The sequence below is a fragment of the Protopterus annectens genome, chromosome 13.part0 (assembly GCF_019279795.1).
Source record: "Protopterus annectens isolate FY-2018-M chromosome 13.part0, PAN1.0, whole genome shotgun sequence".
NCBI classification, from domain to species: Eukaryota; Metazoa; Chordata; order Ceratodontiformes; family Protopteridae; genus Protopterus; species Protopterus annectens.
The window spans coordinates 362205820-362227204 of record NC_056747.1 but is presented as its reverse complement, the minus strand read 5'-3'; the positions used below and the strand labels follow the sequence as shown (position 1 = coordinate 362227204).

General features: G+C 39.3%; 1 protein-coding gene across 1 annotated transcript in view; it reads left to right on the top strand.

The window, feature by feature from the left end:
• Positions 1–21385, top strand: part of LOC122787323 (phospholipid-transporting ATPase IC-like) — a 446410-nt gene that overhangs the window by 161663 nt on the left and 263362 nt on the right. The window contains exon 13 of the mRNA XM_044053968.1: positions 8908–8933. Coding sequence (XP_043909903.1) covers positions 8908–8933 — 26 coding nt within the window. The remainder of the gene's footprint in view (positions 1–8907; positions 8934–21385) is intronic.

Below are 21385 nucleotides of genomic sequence, written 5' to 3'. Positions count from 1 at the left end.
GAAGGTTTTGGGACAAAAGTGACTGGTATGTGGAACTGTTCATAATTCCCTCCACTTGAGTAAAGCCCCAGTTCCACCTGAAGAAAAGCAACCCCAAAGCATGATGCTGCCACCACCATGCTTCACCGTGTGTATGGTGTTCATTTGGTGATGTGAAATGTTGTTTTTGTGCCAAACGTTCCTTTTATAATTGTGGCCAAAATGTTTAACCTTGGTCTCATCAGATCATAGCACATTTTCTCGCATACTTTTGGGAGACTTGATGTATTGTTTTGCAAATTTTAGCTGGGCCTGGATGTTTTTCTTTGTAAGAAAAGGCTTCCTTTTTGCAATCCAACCCCATAGCCCAGACATATGAAGAATACGGGAGATTGTTGTCACATGTAGTACACAACCAGTACTTGCCAGAAATTCCTGCAGCGCCTTCAGTGTTGCTGTAGGTCTCTTGGCAGCCTCCCTGACAAGTTTTCATCTTGTCTTTTCATCAATTTTGGAGGGACGTCCAGTTCTTTGTAACGTCACTGTTGTCCTATATTTTCTCCACTTTTTGATGACTGTCTTCACTATGTTTCATGGTATATCCAATGCTGTTTAAATTTTTTTGTACCATTCTCCTGACTGATACCTTTCAGCAATGAGATTCCTTTGATGTTATCTAAGCTCTCTGCGAACCATGCCTTTTGCTGTAGTAGGCAACTGAGTAAATGTCAGGAAAATCCTACTAGGAAAGCTTAAATTTATTTGGAGTTAATTGGAGTCTCTTTAATTGATGTCAGGTGTGTACCCAAGAATGCTGTAATTAAATTAAAAGGTGCTTCAACAAAGTATTAGTTTAAGGGTGTGCACACTTATGCAACCAGCTTATTGTATGTTTTGTATTTTTTATATTTTTTCCCCTAACAGATTTGTTTGTTTTTCAATTGAATTGTACAGGTTATAGGTCACATTAAAGGTAGAAAAAGTTTTGAAATTATTTATTGTGATCTTATTTTTTTATATCACAAAAACCTGGCATTTTAACAGGGGTGTGCAACATTTTTATACCCACTGTAACCAAGCATATCCAACAATTAGAATGTCCACAGAGGTTCCTCATTAAAAGAATACAGGGATTAAGTAAAATGTCCTATGCAGACCACCTTAAGGCTCTATCCCTGTATTCTGTCTCCTATAGGCTTTTGAGGGGAGATCTATGCCAGATATACAGGGCATTGTCAGACCCCACTCTGATGGACCTCCTGCATATCCACAAAACAAACAGCACCAGAATTACCTGTTCTAAAGACTTAAACCTTGCCTGTGATATAAATAGGACCTGCAGGAGAGACAGGTATGTATCCCACAGACTACCCCGTCTATGGAATAGGCTCCCCATCCATGTGAAGCAGAGTTCCTCCCTAACCCAATTCAAGTGCAACTTGGACAATTGGATGGGGAACAGAAAATTGATTCCTGGTTTAGTACCTATGTCTCTAATGGACACAGGCAACCTGTAAATTGTTCATCTCCAAGGCCCTAGCATGTAAATGTTTCATTTCCCAAGCCCTTGCTTACACTTATCAAGGGTATCAGAACTTGGGATGCATGACTAAGCTTAAAAAGGCCCTTGTAGTTGTTAGCCTAGTAAACACTTATGAACCTATAATTCACATGTGTCTTCTTGACACACTTGATTTGATCCAGTTGGTCATACAACATGATTGCATTGTTGTTACCCTGCTTTCTGGTGGTGACGGTCCAAATTCAGCTAATATTCTGTAAATATTTTCAGTTTATGCTGTTAAAGAAATGGATAGCTATGGTTCTTTCCTACCTCCCTCCTGCACATTCTTGTAATTCTTTCCATTTGTTCTTCTCCTTGCTTGCTCCCCATTTCACCAGTTTCCTATCTACCCCATTTTAACACCTATAATCTGATAAAAAATAGAATCACACACAACACACAAAAGTACCAAAAAAGCAATGGATCCCTTCACTTTTTGGTCTCTATGTTTGAGTGGATTTTGGCATCACACACCAATGCTAAGCAACCTTGAGTGGCTGTGGTTTCCTCTGCACAATGCCTTTTAACCCTGTTGTGCTAGGTCAACACACACAGTAACACATGCTGAATGTGCTATTAAGAATAATGTCATTGCATTATCACTGTTTATTTAAAAATATTTGATACACATGGATTCAAACCTAGTATCGTACGGACTCAAAAAGAAATGTGTCAATGCATTTACACCTGCTACCACAGAATCAGCCAAGCAGCAGGTGTGTTTCTAATACTCAATGCTAACTCTCAGAATTTTATCAATGAGCATTGTGTTTGCGCAATGCTTAGCTACAAGCAAACAGGGAAAGTAGTGAAACTGTGTATCTTGCATGTGCAAGCACTTTGCCTGCCATCTCACAAACCCACTGCTCACTGCTGTGCTGTGCAAAGTTAATATTAGAATATATTAGTGTTTATTGTCCATTTAGTCTTCATGCCATGAAACTACATGTGGAAACATATCAAAATGAAGGACCTATCTAAGAATATGTTATATATTTACAATGTAGCCATGTGTTATCTCCCCCATGCATTGCAACCCTGGTCTCTCAGTACTTGTTGACAAATATATCAACTACACTACATAAATCAATAACTAAGTATATTGTGTGATATACTATGCACATCAATCTGGTAACATGCAGAACTAGAACCATCTTCACAGTTGAACATGCCTACACATCCATTTCATGCAGGCTTCCCATCGTCTTCCCTCCAACATCCACTGCTGATGTCATTCATTATAAGTTGTCCTGCAGCCTTGTAAAAGTTAGACTTGTGCAGTAGTGCTTGAGTAAATTAGTGTGTATGTCTCTGTCTGCCTAACCAGAAGATCATAAATGTGTAGCCTACAGTTGCCACTTCAATTCCATGGATTGACAGTACTTTGACAGTTGCACAAGCCTACACATCCAATTCACGCAGTCTTTGAAACAGCTTCCCTCCAACATCCACTGCTGATGTCATTCACTATAAGTTGCCCTGCAACCTTGGAAAAGTCAGACATTTGCCGTGGCACTTGCGTAAAGTACTGAGCTCTGTAGTTGATGTACTTAGGTAGGGGCTCTGTTCTCGCTGCAGTCAAGTGTGTGTGTGCATTTGTGTGTGTATGTGTCTGTCTAACCAGAAGAGCATAAATGTGTATTGTGCAGTTACCACTTTAATTCCATGGATTGACCGTATTTTGATACTTGCACATGCTGACACATCCATTTCATGCAGGCTTCCCAACAGCTTTTCTCAAACATCCACTACTGATGTCATCCACTATATGATATCCTGCAGCCTTGTAAAAGTCAGACTTGTGCTGTGGTGCTTGCATAAAGTACTGAGCTCTGTAGTCAGTGTACTTGGGTAGGGGTTCTGTTCTCACTACATTCAGCTGGTTTGTGTGTGTGTATGTGTGTGTGCATGTGTGTGTGTGTGTGTGTGTGTGTGTGTGTGTGTGTGTGTGTTTGTGCATTTGTGTGACATTTAGAGAGAGCCTTTTACACAAGCACACGGGACACAGGTGTTAGCATATTTTCCTCAGCAGACACTGCTGATGTCATCACCTATGAAGTGTTTTCTGAGACTCTCAAAGTCAGACTTGAGTTATGGCACTTGCCTTAAATACAGAGTTCTATAGTCAGCGTACTTTGATAGGTAGGGGTTTTGTTCTCACTAAGCCTTTTATACCAACATGTTGGACACTGCTATTAACATATTCTCATCAGCAGACACTGCTGATGCCATCAACTACAAAATGTCTGAGATTCTCTAAGTCAGACTTCAGCTGTGGTGCTTGCCTTAAATACAGAGTTCTGTAGTCTGTGTACTTAGGTAAGGTTCTGTTCTCAATGCAGTCAACTGATGTGTGTGTGTGTGTGTGTGTGTGTGTGTCTGTGTGTGTGTGTGTGTGTGTGTGTGTGTGTGTGTGTGTGTGTGTGTGTCTGTGTGTGTGTGTGTGTACTTGCTTGACATTACAAAGAGACTTTTACACCAGCATGTAGGACACTGCTGTAACCATATTCTCCTCAGCAGACACTGCTGATATCATCACCTTTAAAGTGTTGTCTAATATTCTGCAAGTCAGACATGAGCTTTCTTGTTTGTCTTAAATGCAGAGTTCTATAGTTGATGTACTTAGGTAGGGGTTCTGTTCTCACTGCAGTCAACTGGGATGTGTGTGTATTTGCACACTTGCTTGACATTAGAGAGAGCCTTTTACCCTAGTATGATGGACACTGCTATTACCATATTCTCCTCAGCAGACACTGCTGATGTCAAAACCTATAAAGGGTTGTCTGAGACTCTCCAAGTCAGACTTGAGCTGTAACACTTGCCTTAAATACAAAGTTTGGTAGTTGGTGTACTTAGATAGGGATTCTGTTCTCACTCAGTCATCTGGGGTTTTGTGTGTGTGTGTGTGTGTGTGTGTGTGTGTGTGTGTGTGTGTGTGTGTGTGTGTGTGTGTGTGTATATATATGTATGTTTGTGCACTTGTGTGACACTAGAGAGAGACTTTTACACCAGCATGTAGGACACTGTTATTACCATATTCTCCTCAGCAGACACTGCTGATATCATTAGCTATATCTGATTTGTGGATCTGCACTTTTCCCACCAGGGCAGGGTCAGACCTGACCTGGAGGCCAGGCAGAAGTCACCAAATCCTATAAGATACAGATTATAGTGACATGGCTTTTCAGTCTATCCACATATATCATGCCATGGTTTGTAGGCCCTGTGTTTTCTTGGTGAGAAACCCCTGTAGTCTCTCCAGCTGATGCAGGTGTCTAGTGAGGTAGATGCCAAAGAAAGCATTATACTGTATTAGTGTTCTGTTGAGGTTCAAGCATAATGCTGTTATATAACCCTCAGATCTGAATACAGTGGCATGACTTATGATGTGTACAATGTAGTCTTTCCATACCACTGTGGACACTTGGTAGTCGAAGTTCAGATTGCTATCTATGTGTGTTCCCAGGTCTTGCACCACTGGATTTCAGCATAGTGGGAGTGTTGTCAGTGCTGTAATTAGCAAGGAATTCCACTTTGCAGAAGGCTGAAATAAAGACACATATTTGCATTAATTTGTGAACCATGTGGATATGTGATCAATCATTTGTCTGTGTGTTAGCCCCTGCTGTAGTATGTTATCATCATTGGTGGACTCAATGATTGCACTCAGTATTCAAGAATCAGCAAACTTAGTAAGCCAAAGGCCATATAATTTAGCATGAACTGTTGAGAAATAGATTCCAAACAGTAAAGGGCTAAGCACAGATCCCTGGAGTACACCAGTGGTGCATCTCTACTGGTACAGGTTGATCCATCAACTTTTCACAGTATGTGTTCTTTTGGTGAGCCAATTGGTTACCCATCTAGTGACATCAGGGTTAATCCCCAGCTGGAAGAGTTTGTCAATGATACCTGAGTGTGGGGTTGTGACAAAACCCTAGGACAGACAAGGCTAGTCTTACCTTCATCCAGGCTTATCAGATAGAATCAATGAGAATGAGAAATCCATCGAACCTCTCTTCATCAAACTTAAAACATCAAACATTAACTTTAGCGAACATTCAATCATTGAATATTTTACCCAGGGAAAAAAGACAGTAGACCAACATTCATACTGAAACACACATGGCAGTATGTCAAACCCACCTAGATAGGGGGCTATTCCCTGATACTCCCCTACTTATATATATATATATATATATATATATATATATATATATATATGTGTGTGTGTGTGTATACCAACTCTGCAATTGCACTACAGTGAGGAAAAGGGCAAGTTTCCTAATGCTGGACAACCAACTCTGTTCCCTGCATACATATATAGACACATCCTGACTCTCCTCAACTGTGAGATAGACCAACATGTCATCATGGACCTTTTCTAAATGGACACTAGCAATATCCTGGCTGTGTGCAACAGATTTGTGTGAGTTATTAATACTACATCATGTATGTTACATTTGATTGATGTCCTTAAAGAGGTCATTGAGGGTGTGCACAATAACATTATCAGGCCAAGGCATTTGACACAAATCCACACTGGGGTATTCAATCAATAGTGTCAGATGTGGCCATAAACAGCTATATCACCAAGTGGGTAGACTAGATGATCACATAAGTGGCATCTAAATGTGTTGAAATGTGTGACATGATATCTCAGGTCCAGTGATCAGGCCAGTACATCAGCGCTGTTTGCTAGGCCCTTTTTCTGCCCATTATTTAAGTTATAGACATCACAAAGGACATGCAAATCCTGTATCCAAACAGTTGTCTGAAGGACTACAGATAGTGGGCAATCATTGACTCCAAATGTGACAGTAGTATAATGCAGATAATATCGACACACACGAAAAATTGCTGCCACAACCATGCCAACACATGACATGAAACAAAAACATGGGGGAATTTGTTACATTATGAAAACAAATGCACAACCCAAGGATAATGTAGATATCACACCCTATAAGCAGATCAAGTGGTATGTGATCTGTGTCCTAGGGTTGATGGTATGAGGAATGTCCACCAGCATGTGGCCACAGTGCTGACTACAGCCTTGTATGTAACACAGCTACTGAGTATGTGAAGGACATACACATCAAAGACCATAATACCTCCATAGTTCACAGCCTTCATCACACCAATAACTGAGTACAATGCACCCTTCTTCATGTACCTCCCTACACATCTTCCAGTGATATGTAACAGAAGTGGTACAACTTTAGCCACAGTGTGCTGTCACACATCTTATTGACCATAGCTAGGTATTCTTTTTGTTGCATAAACATTACTGTCTGATGGTGCAGAACCCCCATCAAGGTGTTACTCCAGATGTGTGTGTGATACCTGTTCCGGTGATGCACACAGTACATACATAGCTGTTTGACAACATTGATGGCATGGGTTACATTCATGATAGTGTGGGTTTTGATATATATATATATACATACATACATGCCATGCACACCAGTCAACTGACCTGTATTGATCATAATGTCACATACAGGTAAAGCAGTGTCTCTCCTAACCCATCCAGCAGATGTTTCAGTGTCAGGACAGTGTGCTTTATTACCCAGATCACTCAGAATCACATATGTTATGTCAGAGACATGGGATTACTGGTGGTATTTTTCTGATATTGTCTATGATTGTTTGTGTTTTTTCTGTTGTCCATGAGCCTGTAACTGTGTCCCACTTGTTGGAGACCTCTGGTGAGATTATATTCGTATACAGGCAAATCGGTTTGCACAGCTTCACAATATGCACCCTACCACAATTGTAAACAACATTCCTGATAGATGTCCTCTGCATTGTTCATGTAAGGATGCTTATCTCACAAAAATGTCTTCCCCATTATGTCATCTTGTATGACAGTCACATAGTGCACATTTTAACTGTGCAGTCCATATTGTACCATATTGCTATGTGAGTGGAGTTCCTGCTACAATTGTGTTCCATTGATATGCCCTCATTTTCTGTACAATAGTATGTTTCACCTGTCCTCTTTCCCTGTGTTCATTCCTGCAGTTCATCTCTGTGTCCCTATTCAATACATACACTTCCCCTGACTGTTTATTGTACATGGCAGTCCATGTACCCTTACAGATCATTTACACAACTTTTGTACAGAATGCTTGGAATGGGATTTCACAATACTTTGCACTGTATGCATTGTCCTGTACTGTGTTTGGACCATATACATAACTATGTGTTAAGTCCTGTTACTTATTGTGGCATTCCGTGCAATCCCACTAGCCTACTTTTCTCTGAGGTAACCAGGCTTCCTATCTATTTTGCTTTATACGATTTCCTGGCTGGCAACACTGTTACTAGCTACGAAACCACTCTTGTTTATGTTTAAACAGGGTGTGCAACATGAATATATAATTAGCACTACTGCTTGCCGAGCAAACATGTAAACTCCATGTAGGCTTTGTGCAAAGCCTACACTGAGTTTATTGAATCCTAGGGATTGTGTTTTTCTGGGTATTTCCACACACCATTTTTAATTTTTCATAAACAGTGAGTTGAGGGGTGGGATTGCAGGTGGGCTTGTCCGCTGCAAAAAAAAAAGATTTTTTTTGTGTTGTTCAAGGTATTTTCATACACTGATTTTGGTATTTAATTTTTCATAAACTATGAGTTGAAAGAAAAAATTGCCAAAAGCATCTTTCACCATAATTAAGAGCTATGTTTTAGACATAAGATTTGTAGATTTGGTCAAAAATCAGCTTATTGAAAAATCAGATATTTTTCATGTAGACCAGCCAGATCCTGGAGACTGGTATGTAATTTAGAGGGACACTGCCACCCACAGCAAACACTTAAAACATTGAAATATCACGTATTGGTTGAACATTTCTCTGTCTTTTTGCTCACTTTCTCTTCTCATTTGTTTACTGGGGCTGACCTAACTTTTATTATTTGATCATACATTCCTTATGGATAACAAGGACCACATTAATAATGTTTGTGATCTCCTCCCCCCTCTCTCTTTCCTTTTTTGTAGGTTAAAATTTACAGTATGAAATTCTTATTTTGATGATATACATAAAGTTGCAGTTTGAGATGGGAGTGCATGATAACAGTACTATAAAATATCTACAAACATAGATCTGCTCCACAGAGTTCAAGTACTTCAAAGGTGCATGATGATTTTTATTGCATTTTTATAGAGCTAACAGTTACAGACGATATAGATATACAAAGGAAGAGAAGAAGCCTTAATTCTTACAAAGCAGGATTCCTTTTTGTAGTACAGCTGTCACTAGGGAGTAATATGACTCTAGGTGGCACCGCACATATTCATATCAGCTCATTCATTTTATTGAAAACAGTTTCTCAGTACTTTCTTTTTTTTTCAGGGACAATACCAACTGGAGAACCAGAGGTAAGCCATTTGTTTCTTTCAATAACAGGCATGTTGATATCCACCAAAAAAATTTTAGCACAAGTATTTTGCATAACATCAAAAGATTCATTAACTAACTGATGGTAGTTTATGTACAGGCTATATCTTTTTACTCTGGAAGAATTCTCAAGGATCATTATCTTTAGCATGTTTGAAAAGACTTGCTATTTCATGTGTGCTTTGACTCGCATATAGATTTATATATTTTTTATTATATATTTGGATTTGTTTACCAGGAAAGTCCATTCTCAGTAAAGCCCTAAGGAAAAGAAAGATCCATCATAAGTACAAAGCAATAAGATTGATAGTTAATTAATAATAGTAAGAGTTACAGACAGCAATAATAATGCAAACTAACACCAAAACAGTAGAAATAATAGGTAATTAGTAATTCAAAGGGTCAGTCATAGAAATTTTCTAAAGACACACCATGGCATAGCATTCATAAAGTAGTGGCAAAGTTTCACTATACGCTGAATGTAGTAGGGTAAACATTCCGTATATGTGTGGTGGTAGTGATGCCGCAAGGCAGAGGTATAGCAGGTTAAAGAGTGGGATTTTAGGGAAGAAGGGGTATTAGAGGTTAAGGAGGTGTCTGTGAGCAGTAAGAAAGCCAAGATGTTTTCAGATGGTATTGTATATACGTGTTTTGAAGTTTTAGTGGTTTCTGTCATTCTCACTGGAAGGGGGATATTGTTTCATAATTTTGAGACATAACCTGAGTAGAAGGTGTCACTAGCTGAGTTTTGGGATTTGGAGGTGAGAAGTAGCAGTTTGTGCATGCAATGGAAACTTTTATCAGGTGTAAATTTTTGCACTAGGTTTTGTAAGGATGGACAGTTTCTAGGCTTGTAAATTATGTTCTGGGCAACGTTTAGTTAAGAGAGAGACAGAGAGCAAGGTAATTTGTTAGTGGCAGTGATGGGCTCTGGAAGGGAGGATGGCTGTGTGTCTTGCAATGTTGTTGGCATTATTGGTCAAGTTTTTTTTTTAATTGAGAGGATTTCAGGTTTGTGAAAGTACAGGAGGTGAATAACAAACTTGGTAGCACAAAACTAATACTTATCTGCTGTTTCCGTTAGGTACCTTTTTGTTGTGCACAGGAAGCCCACTTTTGATGATTTTTTTTTGACAATGCCATGACTTGTTGTTTGTCTTTCTGCTTTTCCTGGTTAGGGGTCGCCACAGCGGAACTCCGGTCCGCTAATGATTGGCAGTAGATTTTCACAAATGCAGAGGTGCCAGCTCGACGTCCAACCTTCAATGAAGGCACACCCATTTACGCATGTCTTTCAAATGCCAACCAACTGCGGGGAGGACATGCAGACTCCACACAGAAGGCACTCCCCGCACTCCAGTCGAGAATCGAACAGGAGAACCTCTTGCTGTGAGGCAACAATGCTACCGCTGCACCACTGCGGATGATAGCCAAATTGTAGTTTACTCTGTGTTATGACCCACAGAATTTTACTTTGTGTGGCAGTTTCAGCTATGGTATTGTTAGTAGGGTGATAATGAATGGAGTGTTGCCGTGAAGTTTAGTTTTATTGTATAATAGGTAGTTAGTAGGCATGCTGTCCAGGAGAGTACTGGGGAGCCTAGTCTGATTTCCCAATTACCCCAAAAGACTGGTTAAATGACTTGTTCAGAGTCACACAGATGACAAATGGAGGCTGAGGAAAGCCCTGGGCTACAGGAAGTAGTTTTTATAGGTTCACAGATTCATAGATGACTACTTGGCTAATGGCGCAAGAGCTTTTACAAGCCTAGCCAATATTACCAAAGCTATGACTATATTATATTTTAATTTCTCAGCTATGTGATGGGGTAGTATCGATGTAGTGGGTCTTTGGGTGCAGGAGCCCTGAATCATTTTCCAGACAACCTCTGTCCATGAGGGACATGGGCAGTACTCCTAAGAGGTTCATTGCCCTGAAAGGCTATTCTAAGCCTATCCAATAACCATTGATTAGAATCAAACCCTTTACTTTTTGTTTATAAGGTGAAGACTTTAACCATCATGCTTAACCTTCCAGCTCACAGTCTTAATCCTCTGTGCTAACTGCATACTTACTGGTTCTAAGCACCTGGTATCAACATAAAACCCACAGCTTCCTGATTTTTCATCATCAGAGGCAAGTGTGCTGCTTGTTGACCCACTGAGTGATGTCTCTCTCTCTCTGTCTGTGTATATATTTATGAATAGGACCATATGAGGAGTACTGTGGTGCTAGTAGATAGGCATGTCTGGCACTGTCATGCGCACATTAAATTTAATATAATCGCAGTATTTGCTCTCCACATCAGCATGCATTGGAACACTGCATAAGCAGGAATTTAAACATATTCTTATACTTCTGGCCCACTCAGCCCCAGACAGTGTTGACATTTGTAGCTATAATTCAGCCTGATAGGTTGATTATGAATGGGAACTCCATGTTGAAACCAGCGATTTATAAATAAGTTCATAGGAGAACACTAAACTATCATTCCTGGTGGGACATTTTAAGCCTATCCATATTACCCATTAATCTCTTAGCTATGTTATCCCATAGGTGTTTAACTATCCTAGCCATGATTTTATTTAAAGAACTTTCATTTTTAAAGGATTAATTGTTAGGGTCACACATTTAGTGTATTAGGGGACCCATTTAAGCACTGCCTCTGTCCTTTAGGAGAATAGTTGTCAGTCCTGGGATCAACTTCCTGCTTCTTATACATTGGTCTAAATTATGTTTGAATAGGGGACATGGCTGAGCTTTGTTTTATGTGGATTGGAAGTCTGTTCCAGAGTAGTCATATTGTCTGAGATATGTATCTATTCCTCTAAACTGTTCTGTGTATATCTCATAAGAAGTTTAGGTCCCTGAGCCTGGTGCTGCTAATAGCATTAGACTTGCAGATGTGAAGTAGGTCCCTAAGTACTGCGTCTGAGGATGCCTTATAAGCCAGGGATAGGTCCCTCTTTGCAGTGTGTATGAGACTTAGTATAATGATAGGGTTTGAGGAGGTCTGTGTAGGGCACGTGCTACAGGCCCAGTATTCTTTTTGTACAATACCTCTGTGGTTACTTTAGTTATTGCAAATGACTGGACAGATGCATACTGAAGGGGCATTGTGCTCAGTGATGGGCCTAATGAGTGCTGAATGAAATCTCTGGGCCTAGAAGCTATCCGTCTACTTATAAGCAGCACAATATAGCATACTTTTTTACAACTGTGGAGACATGTTGGTTGAATGCTAGGTTGCTGTCTATGTAAGTTCTCAAATCCCTAGCTTCTGGTTCTTTTCTTAGGGGTATATTGTCACTGTAATAGATTCCTGGGGCAGACAGTTTTCCAAAGGACACTATAATGCACTTTTTGGCATTTAGCTTTAGTCCATGACTCTGACACCAGTTATTTGTGTGGGACAAACTTTCCTATAGGATCATTGAGTCTTTGGCAGTTCCGTGACTGCTCCAAGCTTGCAATTATCTGTAGAGATGTTCAACCATATACCCTTGGTATTTACTTTGACTTCAGAGAAATAGGTGCCAAATAGGAGAGACCGAAGTCCAGAGTCATGTTGGACCCCACTAGTGACATGACTTTTGTGGAGGTGGCTTCTTGTATCCAGACTTCCTGTATCCCATGTGTGAGCTATTTTATTATCAGGTGGGTGACTTATGGGTTTATTCCAAATTTAGCAAGCTTTTCAAAAATACCAGAGTGGGGTGTTGTGTTAAATGCTTTGGCCAGGTCAGGATAGGCAGTCTGTACTGTCTTCCCTTCATCCATTGCTTTTCTAACTTTTTCTAAAAAATCCACTAAGTTGAGTAGGCATGACCTGCCTTTGATGAAACCAAACTGGGATGGGTCTAGTATTTGTTGGTTTCCTATGTCTTTCTTGATTGTAGGTTCATAGGTGGTTACTAGACTGTTAGACCAAGAGCCATTTTAAGCCTAGCCAAGCTTATCTCAAATAAGTTCTTTCCTTGGCTTTACATATAAGGCTGGTCAGGCATGAGACTGTAATTGGCTGAGTCAGTGGATGTTCCATCCTTGTGCAAGGGTACATCTTTTGCTGTCCTCCATTCATTTAGCACCAAGCCAACTGAGGTTGAACAGTGTTGTTAGGGGCATAAATATCATGCTTTATGCTATTCAGAATGCATCCTGGGATGTTGTCAGGCCCAACAGATGCCATATTTTTGGACTTTGAGAGTGATTTCAGAACTTTATTTTTCTTGATGGATGGGGATATATGCATTTCTGGTATTTCTTGTGAGATTACTGGAAGTGAGAAATAGGTGAAATTTGAGCTGAATTTATCAGCTAATAGGTTTGTTATAGCCGCAGCTTCAGTATAGGTGGTGCCAGTCACAATCAGCTCATTGCATAACAGGCTTTCTTCAGCTATTACTGTAATCTCAAGGGCAATACACAGCCAGTTTAGGAAAAAACATGTTTATTTTCTGAATAGTTATCAGCACATCTAAATTATACTAATAGCAAGCTTAGACGAACACTAAATACACGTCAGACTACTACAGACTTTTATCTATGTGAAGACAAAGAAAAGACAGGTTCTGGAATATTCCTTCCAATCATAGTTCACATTTTAGATCTGCAGTTGAAACATGCAGTTATTATTAAGCACCTGTACAATAATGCTAGCCTTTGCGTATTTTCATGCACTCTGTACTTTCTCATAACTTCACCTGTGTTGTCACAAAAAAGGCTGTACAAGATCTGCCGCAAAACAACTCCAAACTTCTGAGACATATTATTTATGCTTCTAACTGCTTCACTCAAGCACTCAGTGTTCCAGTATTATGAAGCTTATCTAGTTAATAACATTATACAGTTTGCTATAAAGTTTGGTAGTCTTAAATAGGTTCTTAAGTTGCTTGTTTAATTTTAGTGATCAAATTTGTATTCTAGTGGGTGTTACACTTCTTATTCTTGGCACAATTTTTTCCTCTAGTTTCACAGCATATTTATGTTGAGATTCCACAAGGGTGGTTTGCTTTTAGTGTTTGTCCTGCACTTGCTGCTTTGCAAAGATGAGTTGTATACATTTTGGTATACGTTGCCAGTGTTGTTTCTGCAAAAACAGCATACCTTTCTGAGCTTGGGGGTGGGATTTGAAACTAACCAGGATATCACTTAGAAGTAGGAAGTTTTGTTCTTGCATCAGTTTCTAAAAGTACCATGGTCTGGCGAGATCTCAGGTTGTAATTATATTTTCAGGGAGATGGCTTTGTTGTCAGACCCGACGAGTGAGGATGTTACACTAGGGTAGGACCATAATTCACCCATATTAGTTAGGACAATTTCAAGGGTGTCCGCAATGGGGCAGCGGTTAGCGTTGCTGCCTCACAGCAAGAGGTTCTCCAGTTCAATCCTCGGCTGGGGTGCCTTCTGTGCGGAGTCTGCATCTCTTCCCTGTGGTCACGTGGGTTTCCTCCGGGTGCTCCGGTTTCCTCCCACATCTCAAAGACATGCTGTAGGTGGACTGGACACTCAAAACTGGCCCTAGGCATGAGTATGTGCATGTGTGTGCAATCTGTGGAATGTTGGCTGCCGGGCTGGCAACTCAACACCGTAAAACTCCACTGCCAATCATGAGCGGACAGGTGATCCACTGTGGTGACCTCTAACTGGGAAAAGCCAGAAGAAGTTAGGACAATGTCAAGGATATTGTTTCCCCTAGTGAGTACTATGACTGATTCATCCAGAGTGTTTGAATTAACAAAATCCAGGAATCTCTAACTTACACACTAGTAATATATTTTTCCCAGTCTATGTTTGGATATTTGAGGTCACCAATGAGTAGGACATGAAGGATCTCAAGGGCATCATGCTGCTTAACCAGCCTTGATGTGAGTCTTTTTCTGGATGAAGATCTTCTGCTTTGTGCCCCCCCAACAAACACGTATCACTAACACTACTAATAAGAGAGATGCGTACTGAGAGGTATGAAGGCTCTGCTCCCATTGCTGTCTCGATGGAAACCATGAACAGGATATAGCAGTTATCTCAGACGGTAATCATATCACACAGTCACATGTACTTTGGAAGCAGACTTGCCCTGCCTGCTGCAGAGAATTTTCACATTTCTGTACTGTACCCCAGGCTTCTGAAGTACTGCAGCACTCATTAAATGCTGGTGTGCTTTGAAAAGAAGAGTCTTGCTTCAGTTTTGACAGGTAAAGGGGGTTGTGGAAAGGGAAAGGGAACGGTTTGTGGACAGATGTGCAAATCCAGTATTGTATCATTATGTCCTTAGCTTCAGAAGTATGCCTTGGTTTCAAGCTTATGACTTATTGGTCTTTGACAAGCTTGATTGCTATTATCCCATGCTGGAATGTTCTGATGCCTATGTAAATACTGGTGTTGAATGAGTTATTCGACGTTATTATGAGTCAATTTATTCCAAAGTATTGCTAGTCGCCTCATTTTTTGTTATTTACATAAGCTGTGATCACTCCACTTGCATATTCTGGGCATAAGTCTTTAAACAGGACTGGTTCAGACAAGGATCATTGATATGAATTATTCTTCTAACTGTAGATTCCTGGAAGACTGTTAGTTACAGGTTAACATCAGCTGTCTTCCTCCTAACCTCCATCTGCAACTACATTAAACTTGAAACATGCATTTGTCACTTTCTTAACTATTTAGATTCTTTAACAGATGTCTGCCACTGTCAAACATCTGAATATATTTGATCAATAATTCTGGGCTAAGCCAGAAATAATAATGGGACAGATGCCCAAAATCAAGGACAATTTTTAAATGTTACTCTAGTTCTGTTTAAAAAGTTAATAGGACTACAGGCTTTCCATCAGCGTGCATTTTAAACAATAATTAGTATGAAACTCTTATGCCCGGTATTACTGACTGACTGACTGTAATTCTTAGTGATTTATAAATAATAAAAAGTAGAACAAATAATGAAAAATATGAAGAAAAATCAGAGCTGTTCTGCATAAACAGGGACAGTTGAGATGTATAGCTGTGCCCATGAAAAAAAAAGTTTGCCATACTGATCCAGACTCCTGCTACTCAATTTTTCAAGCTGGTCCCTTGTTTTAGCATGTCAGTGAACAATGCTGCAGTCCTATCCCAACTTTTGTACCTTTCTTCCTTTAGTTTTCAGATGTTTACATTTCATATTACTGTACTGCCTTTCAATACTGCTTTTGATGCAGAGCCTTTATCATATTACTGGCTGTCACTTGAATTGCCTTCAGGCTGGCCTTATACCTTATAGAGACAAAGGCCTTCAGAACTGAATACATTGTTCAAAATGCTGCCTTTCAGTTGTTTTATTTTACCTTTTTATTTACTGTTTGATAATCGGGTGGGTGGTCTAGTCAAAAGACCCTTTTCAGTCATGTACCGGGTTTTAAGGAGGAAGATGTTCTGTAATGAATGGTGTACATATGATATACATTTCATAAAGCATTTACAGCAAAATTTACATACAAGAAGACTGAAAGCAGTATAAACAAGCTGGAAAGCTGTTGCCAACATGACAGCAGTGAGAATGTTGCAATGGAGTTTGCTTTTTTTTTTAAACACACCTTTATTGAATTGCGACATAGTCAATTTTACATTTATACAAAAGTAATCAAACTATATTAACAAAATAATATTAAACATTATACCTCAGGTATATAGCTATATATCATATAACCTAAGCAGCATTACATAAATTATTCAATTCCTGCCCCTTTTTTTAAACAAGAAATGTGTTTATTAAACCATCACTTACTATATAAGCAATCATACACTTATATAATATATAAATGAAAACAAACCAGAATGACACAATACGAGTTGCAAGCGTTTTGCATCACAAACCATACTGACACACAAATTGCAAACATTATACATCACTTATAACCTACCCAATCATTTTCAAACATTACATAGCTCATTTAAGTCCTGCCTTCTTTTAAACCTCATTTCTCCCCTGTAAGTATTGTTCCCACAATCCCCCTTTTTTCATATGTAGTTTGCTCCTGCCCTTTTCTTCTTCTTCTTCTTCTTTCGGCTTGTTCCCGGTTAGGGGTCGCTACAGTGGATCACCTGTCCACTCATGATTGGCAGTGGAGTTTTACGATGATGAGTTGCCAGCCCAGCACCCAACTTTCCACAGAAGGCAGACACATGCACACACTCACACCTAGGGCCAATGTAGAGTGTCCAATCCACCTACAGCATGTCTTTGGGATGCGGGAGGAAACCGGAGCACCCGGAGAAAACCCACACAACCACAGGGAGGACATGCAGACTCCACACAGAAGGCACCCCAGCCGAGAATCGAACTGGAGAACCTCTTGCTGTGAGGCGACAACACTAACCGCTGCACCACCGTGGCTGCCCTCCTCCCCTTTTCTAAAGATCTTAATTCCAGTTGTTTTTATCTCTGTTACTATATTCACTACTTCTAATATTGTTGGTTTATATCCTGATTTCCATTTTCTAGTAATTGCTTTTTGGCAGCCACCTTAAATGCAACTACAGTATTACAACTAACACAGATGCAACTATAATATGATAAGTAGGGTTGATGTAGAGACACAGCAGTGATTTCTTTTTTTCATGCAAGCAGCTCCTTTACTATATTTCAGTAGCACTTTTGCCCTCTTGGTGACAAGTTGTTATGGCTACCACAGGTCTCTTTCTATATCTGTCCTTATGTGTATTTCCCCTTCAGCCCCCTTCCCCTGTGGACTGTTCACATAAGTTTTTATTTACCATTTTGCTTTGCATCTTTGCATTGAAGATGCTCGTGCTAGTTTACAACTGAATAACAGTTTGTTAAGGTCAACATAACTGAAAGACCTTGACCCCAGACTCATACATTGGCTTTAACTATTTAGAACACAGCAGCATTTGTTGCACTCTGTAACTTCCCACCTGAATGTCACTTATTCTCTATCCTGGAGGCCTTTGTAAAGCAGCAAAATCATGCCTCTATCCTAGCCAAGTACCCTGTCACTCTTTTCCTTTCCCCAGTGCAACCTGTCAACTTACATCATTGGATTCTTGTGATGACTGCACCTCTTCTTGTCCTGTACTGTACATTCATGAATCAATCCTTCAACTAATGCAGCAAGCCTTGACGGCCACCCTCCCCCCAGCATGGGCAAGCTGGCATCAGCCTTACACTCCCATTCACCCCCTGGTCACTCCAGCACCCATTATTACCCTGTTCTATGGACTGGACTCTATCTTTTCAATGTTATGGACAAACCCTACAGGCACAGTATACTTATACTTCCCAAGCTGGAGCATATCACAGCTGACCAGAGCTCCATCTCAGCAGAGCAGGAACCAGCTTAGTTTCTGCCACTACTGCCCCTTCTAAGTGCAATGGAAAAGTTGCATCTTGTTGTACTCCACCATAATACACAGTGCCAGCTCTTCAAAATATGCAGACATTACTGTTTACCCATGCTGCACAGCCATAATGCCAAATTATGTCCCAGCTAACTCATCTCAGTAACCCCTCTCATCAACGCTAATGTCAGGCAATCAAATGATAGAGAAAGGTGCAGCCTTAGCTTAGAAAACATGACATGCAGCTTGTAGATAAATTAATACCTGAAATGCTCCAGATGGTTGATGGTGGGAAGTACCATGGCATGACAGGAATGGATTTAAGCATATACTCTAATGGTGAGTTCCTTTCAGAAATCTGCTGTGCTTTCTCACCAATTCCTTCCTTTCCATGTCCTGCTATTAGAATAGAGTAACAAGTACTATATGCGTAAAAGGGTGAAGACCCCATCCAACATTCCCTAAAGAGCTGCTTTAGCAAAGCCTCCTTTAGCCTTTGACTGGTGATCTGACTTGTAAAGTTTCATGAGTTGGTGGATGGAGGACCAAATGTCCATGTCACAAGTGGTACCAGATGATGCACATTTGGAAAAAAACTGCAGGTTAGAAGCTGTCTAGTGGAATGAACACTCACATGATCCTGCAATGGCTTTCTCACCTTGTTATAGTGGAAAACAATGCTGTCCTCCTATTTCAGGCCACCATCTATTCCTCCCTTGATAACAGGGGACTGAAAAGCTACCATTCTAAATTAGTATGCTTTAACAAACATATTTAAGTAGGACAGATGTACGAAAAACTTCTAGTCACCTTCATTCTTAAAAACTAGAATATTTATGTTCAACTTTGTTTTCTTTTTTTTTTTCTTTACCTAAACAAAACTTTATTTTATTAACATTATGTAGATAAAAATTCAGTGCCAGACAAGTATATTTTTGTAGTAGAAACAAAATCACCAGAAAATGCTGGTTGATTCTGCCCTACCAGCTTTCTCCTCAAAGATTTCCAGCTTTCATAAACTTTTTTGTTTGTAAAAACAAACTTTTATTTGACAACTGAACCAAAACGTTGCATCCAAATCCAACATTGTGCAAAGAGTTAACATGATACTTGAACAATTATTCTGTAGCACGTGATTTCTAATGAGATTGTCAGAACAAAAGGAAACAGTCATCCTTTTCTCCTAGGAATAAATACATGACAGATATGCAAGTGTTTATATGGTTTTCTAAACTAAGTAAATTACACAAAACCATGTACACAAACAAATTTTCTAAAAATCTCTGCTCCTGTATAAAAGCAAAAATGTTCTACCATGTTTTACCATCTTGAGAATCGGGGTGGGGCATTTATTTAGCATGCCCTGTTTTGTACTAGGGTTTTTGGTTTGCATTTCCCAGTCATATACTTTCCTCATTAGTCACAGACCTTCTTGTGTGCTGGGTGGATCCACTTTTTCCACTTATGTGCTTTTATCACTATTAAGAGATCATATACTAGACCCTTCTTTTTTCCCAATGACCTCTTGCTTGCAAGAAAGTCAAGTGTGGGTGTTAGTTGAGTCATTTCAGACCATTCTTTACCAAAACCACTTGCAAATTATTTTTGTACCTGTCTAGACTCTTCAAAATTCTTCAAAATATATGCTCCTAGTCTCTTAACAAACCTGTTCCATATTTCCAACAGCTATTATTAACTCCAGCATATATACAAGCAACTCTAACTTGTTTAAAAATATTTGAAGAGGTGCTATGGGTAAGTTTGCATATGTAAACTCAGAATGCTTCAGAGATTTGAAAGAATTCAGAAGTCCTATGCTAGGAAAACTAGTGCTATTAGGAATTTGAACTAAAAGTAACATTTGGTTAAATTGCAGTTATAGTCTATTACTTTGCAGTTGACTTGGGTTCATCTACTTTGTATATACAAATGAATAATTAAGGTTTGGCATCCAAAGTGGGGGTCAAATTTAATAAGCATACTATGGCTACAGAGAATAGCAACTGATTGGTTTAAGTAACATGCTTGCTGGGTTCTTTACAGTTTTCCTTGACTTTATATATTATACTCTCTATATTGTCCCCTGTACCTCCTATTACCTCAGCTTTACTGCCAAATATTTAAACATGTTGGGAGCATTTAAATTTCCTAAGTTTCTGCTTTTTTTTCCCCGATCCACTTTAAAATCTAGCATTTTTTTGTAAATTTGCATTTAAATCTGTGATTCCCCTTCTGTAAATGACATTGATACCTTAATAATTACTTTTGCAAATCTGTTAAATTCAGATGTATTGCTTTTAACTTATAAGTTATAAACATCTTTACAAATTGAACTAAGTTGATGTTGAAGGTGCTCTGTTTTACCTGAAATGTAAGTTTGGTATTTTCTCACAATGCTATATAGTCTTCAGCAACATTTTCATGCTCTTTGTCAAATTTCTGATATACACAATGAATCCAGTGCAAAAACTCTGTAGTAACACAACACACAACACAATAACAAGGTACATGACTCCTTCACAAAGCGATACCAAGACAACAGTCGGAATAAGGTAATTAGCACTTTCATTCCCTTTATTCACAGTATCAAAATGGAACTTCATCAGATAAAATAACCTTACCCACTTCCTCCTTTTATACAAATTCCACAATGTTAATAAACCAATAAAAACATTTACATAATTGACTCAAACTTTTACAGTTTCCTAAAAAATGAATAATACTTGTACTTTCATAAAAACTCCTCTAATACTAATTGTATAGGTGTAATTTAAAAAACTGTGTTGAGTTTGGTAAAACATTTACATGAACATTAATAAACCTGAAACCCCTTCCCCAGCTGAACTGGAAAAAATTGTGACTTTTTTGTTCCTATTGTTTTATTTCCCTAAGACCCATCACTGTTTTAGGCTTTAGGTTTTAAATCAATCCTGCTCTTAAGTTCAATAAACTGCTGATGGATATTCTATCATTAATTCCAGGGAAACTGGTGGCATCTAACAACACCTGCCAAAATGTCTCCCTGTATTCTAAATAATTGGACCAGTTACCCCCTCCCTCCTGTCTCTTCAATTTTTCCAGCACACAAAATAG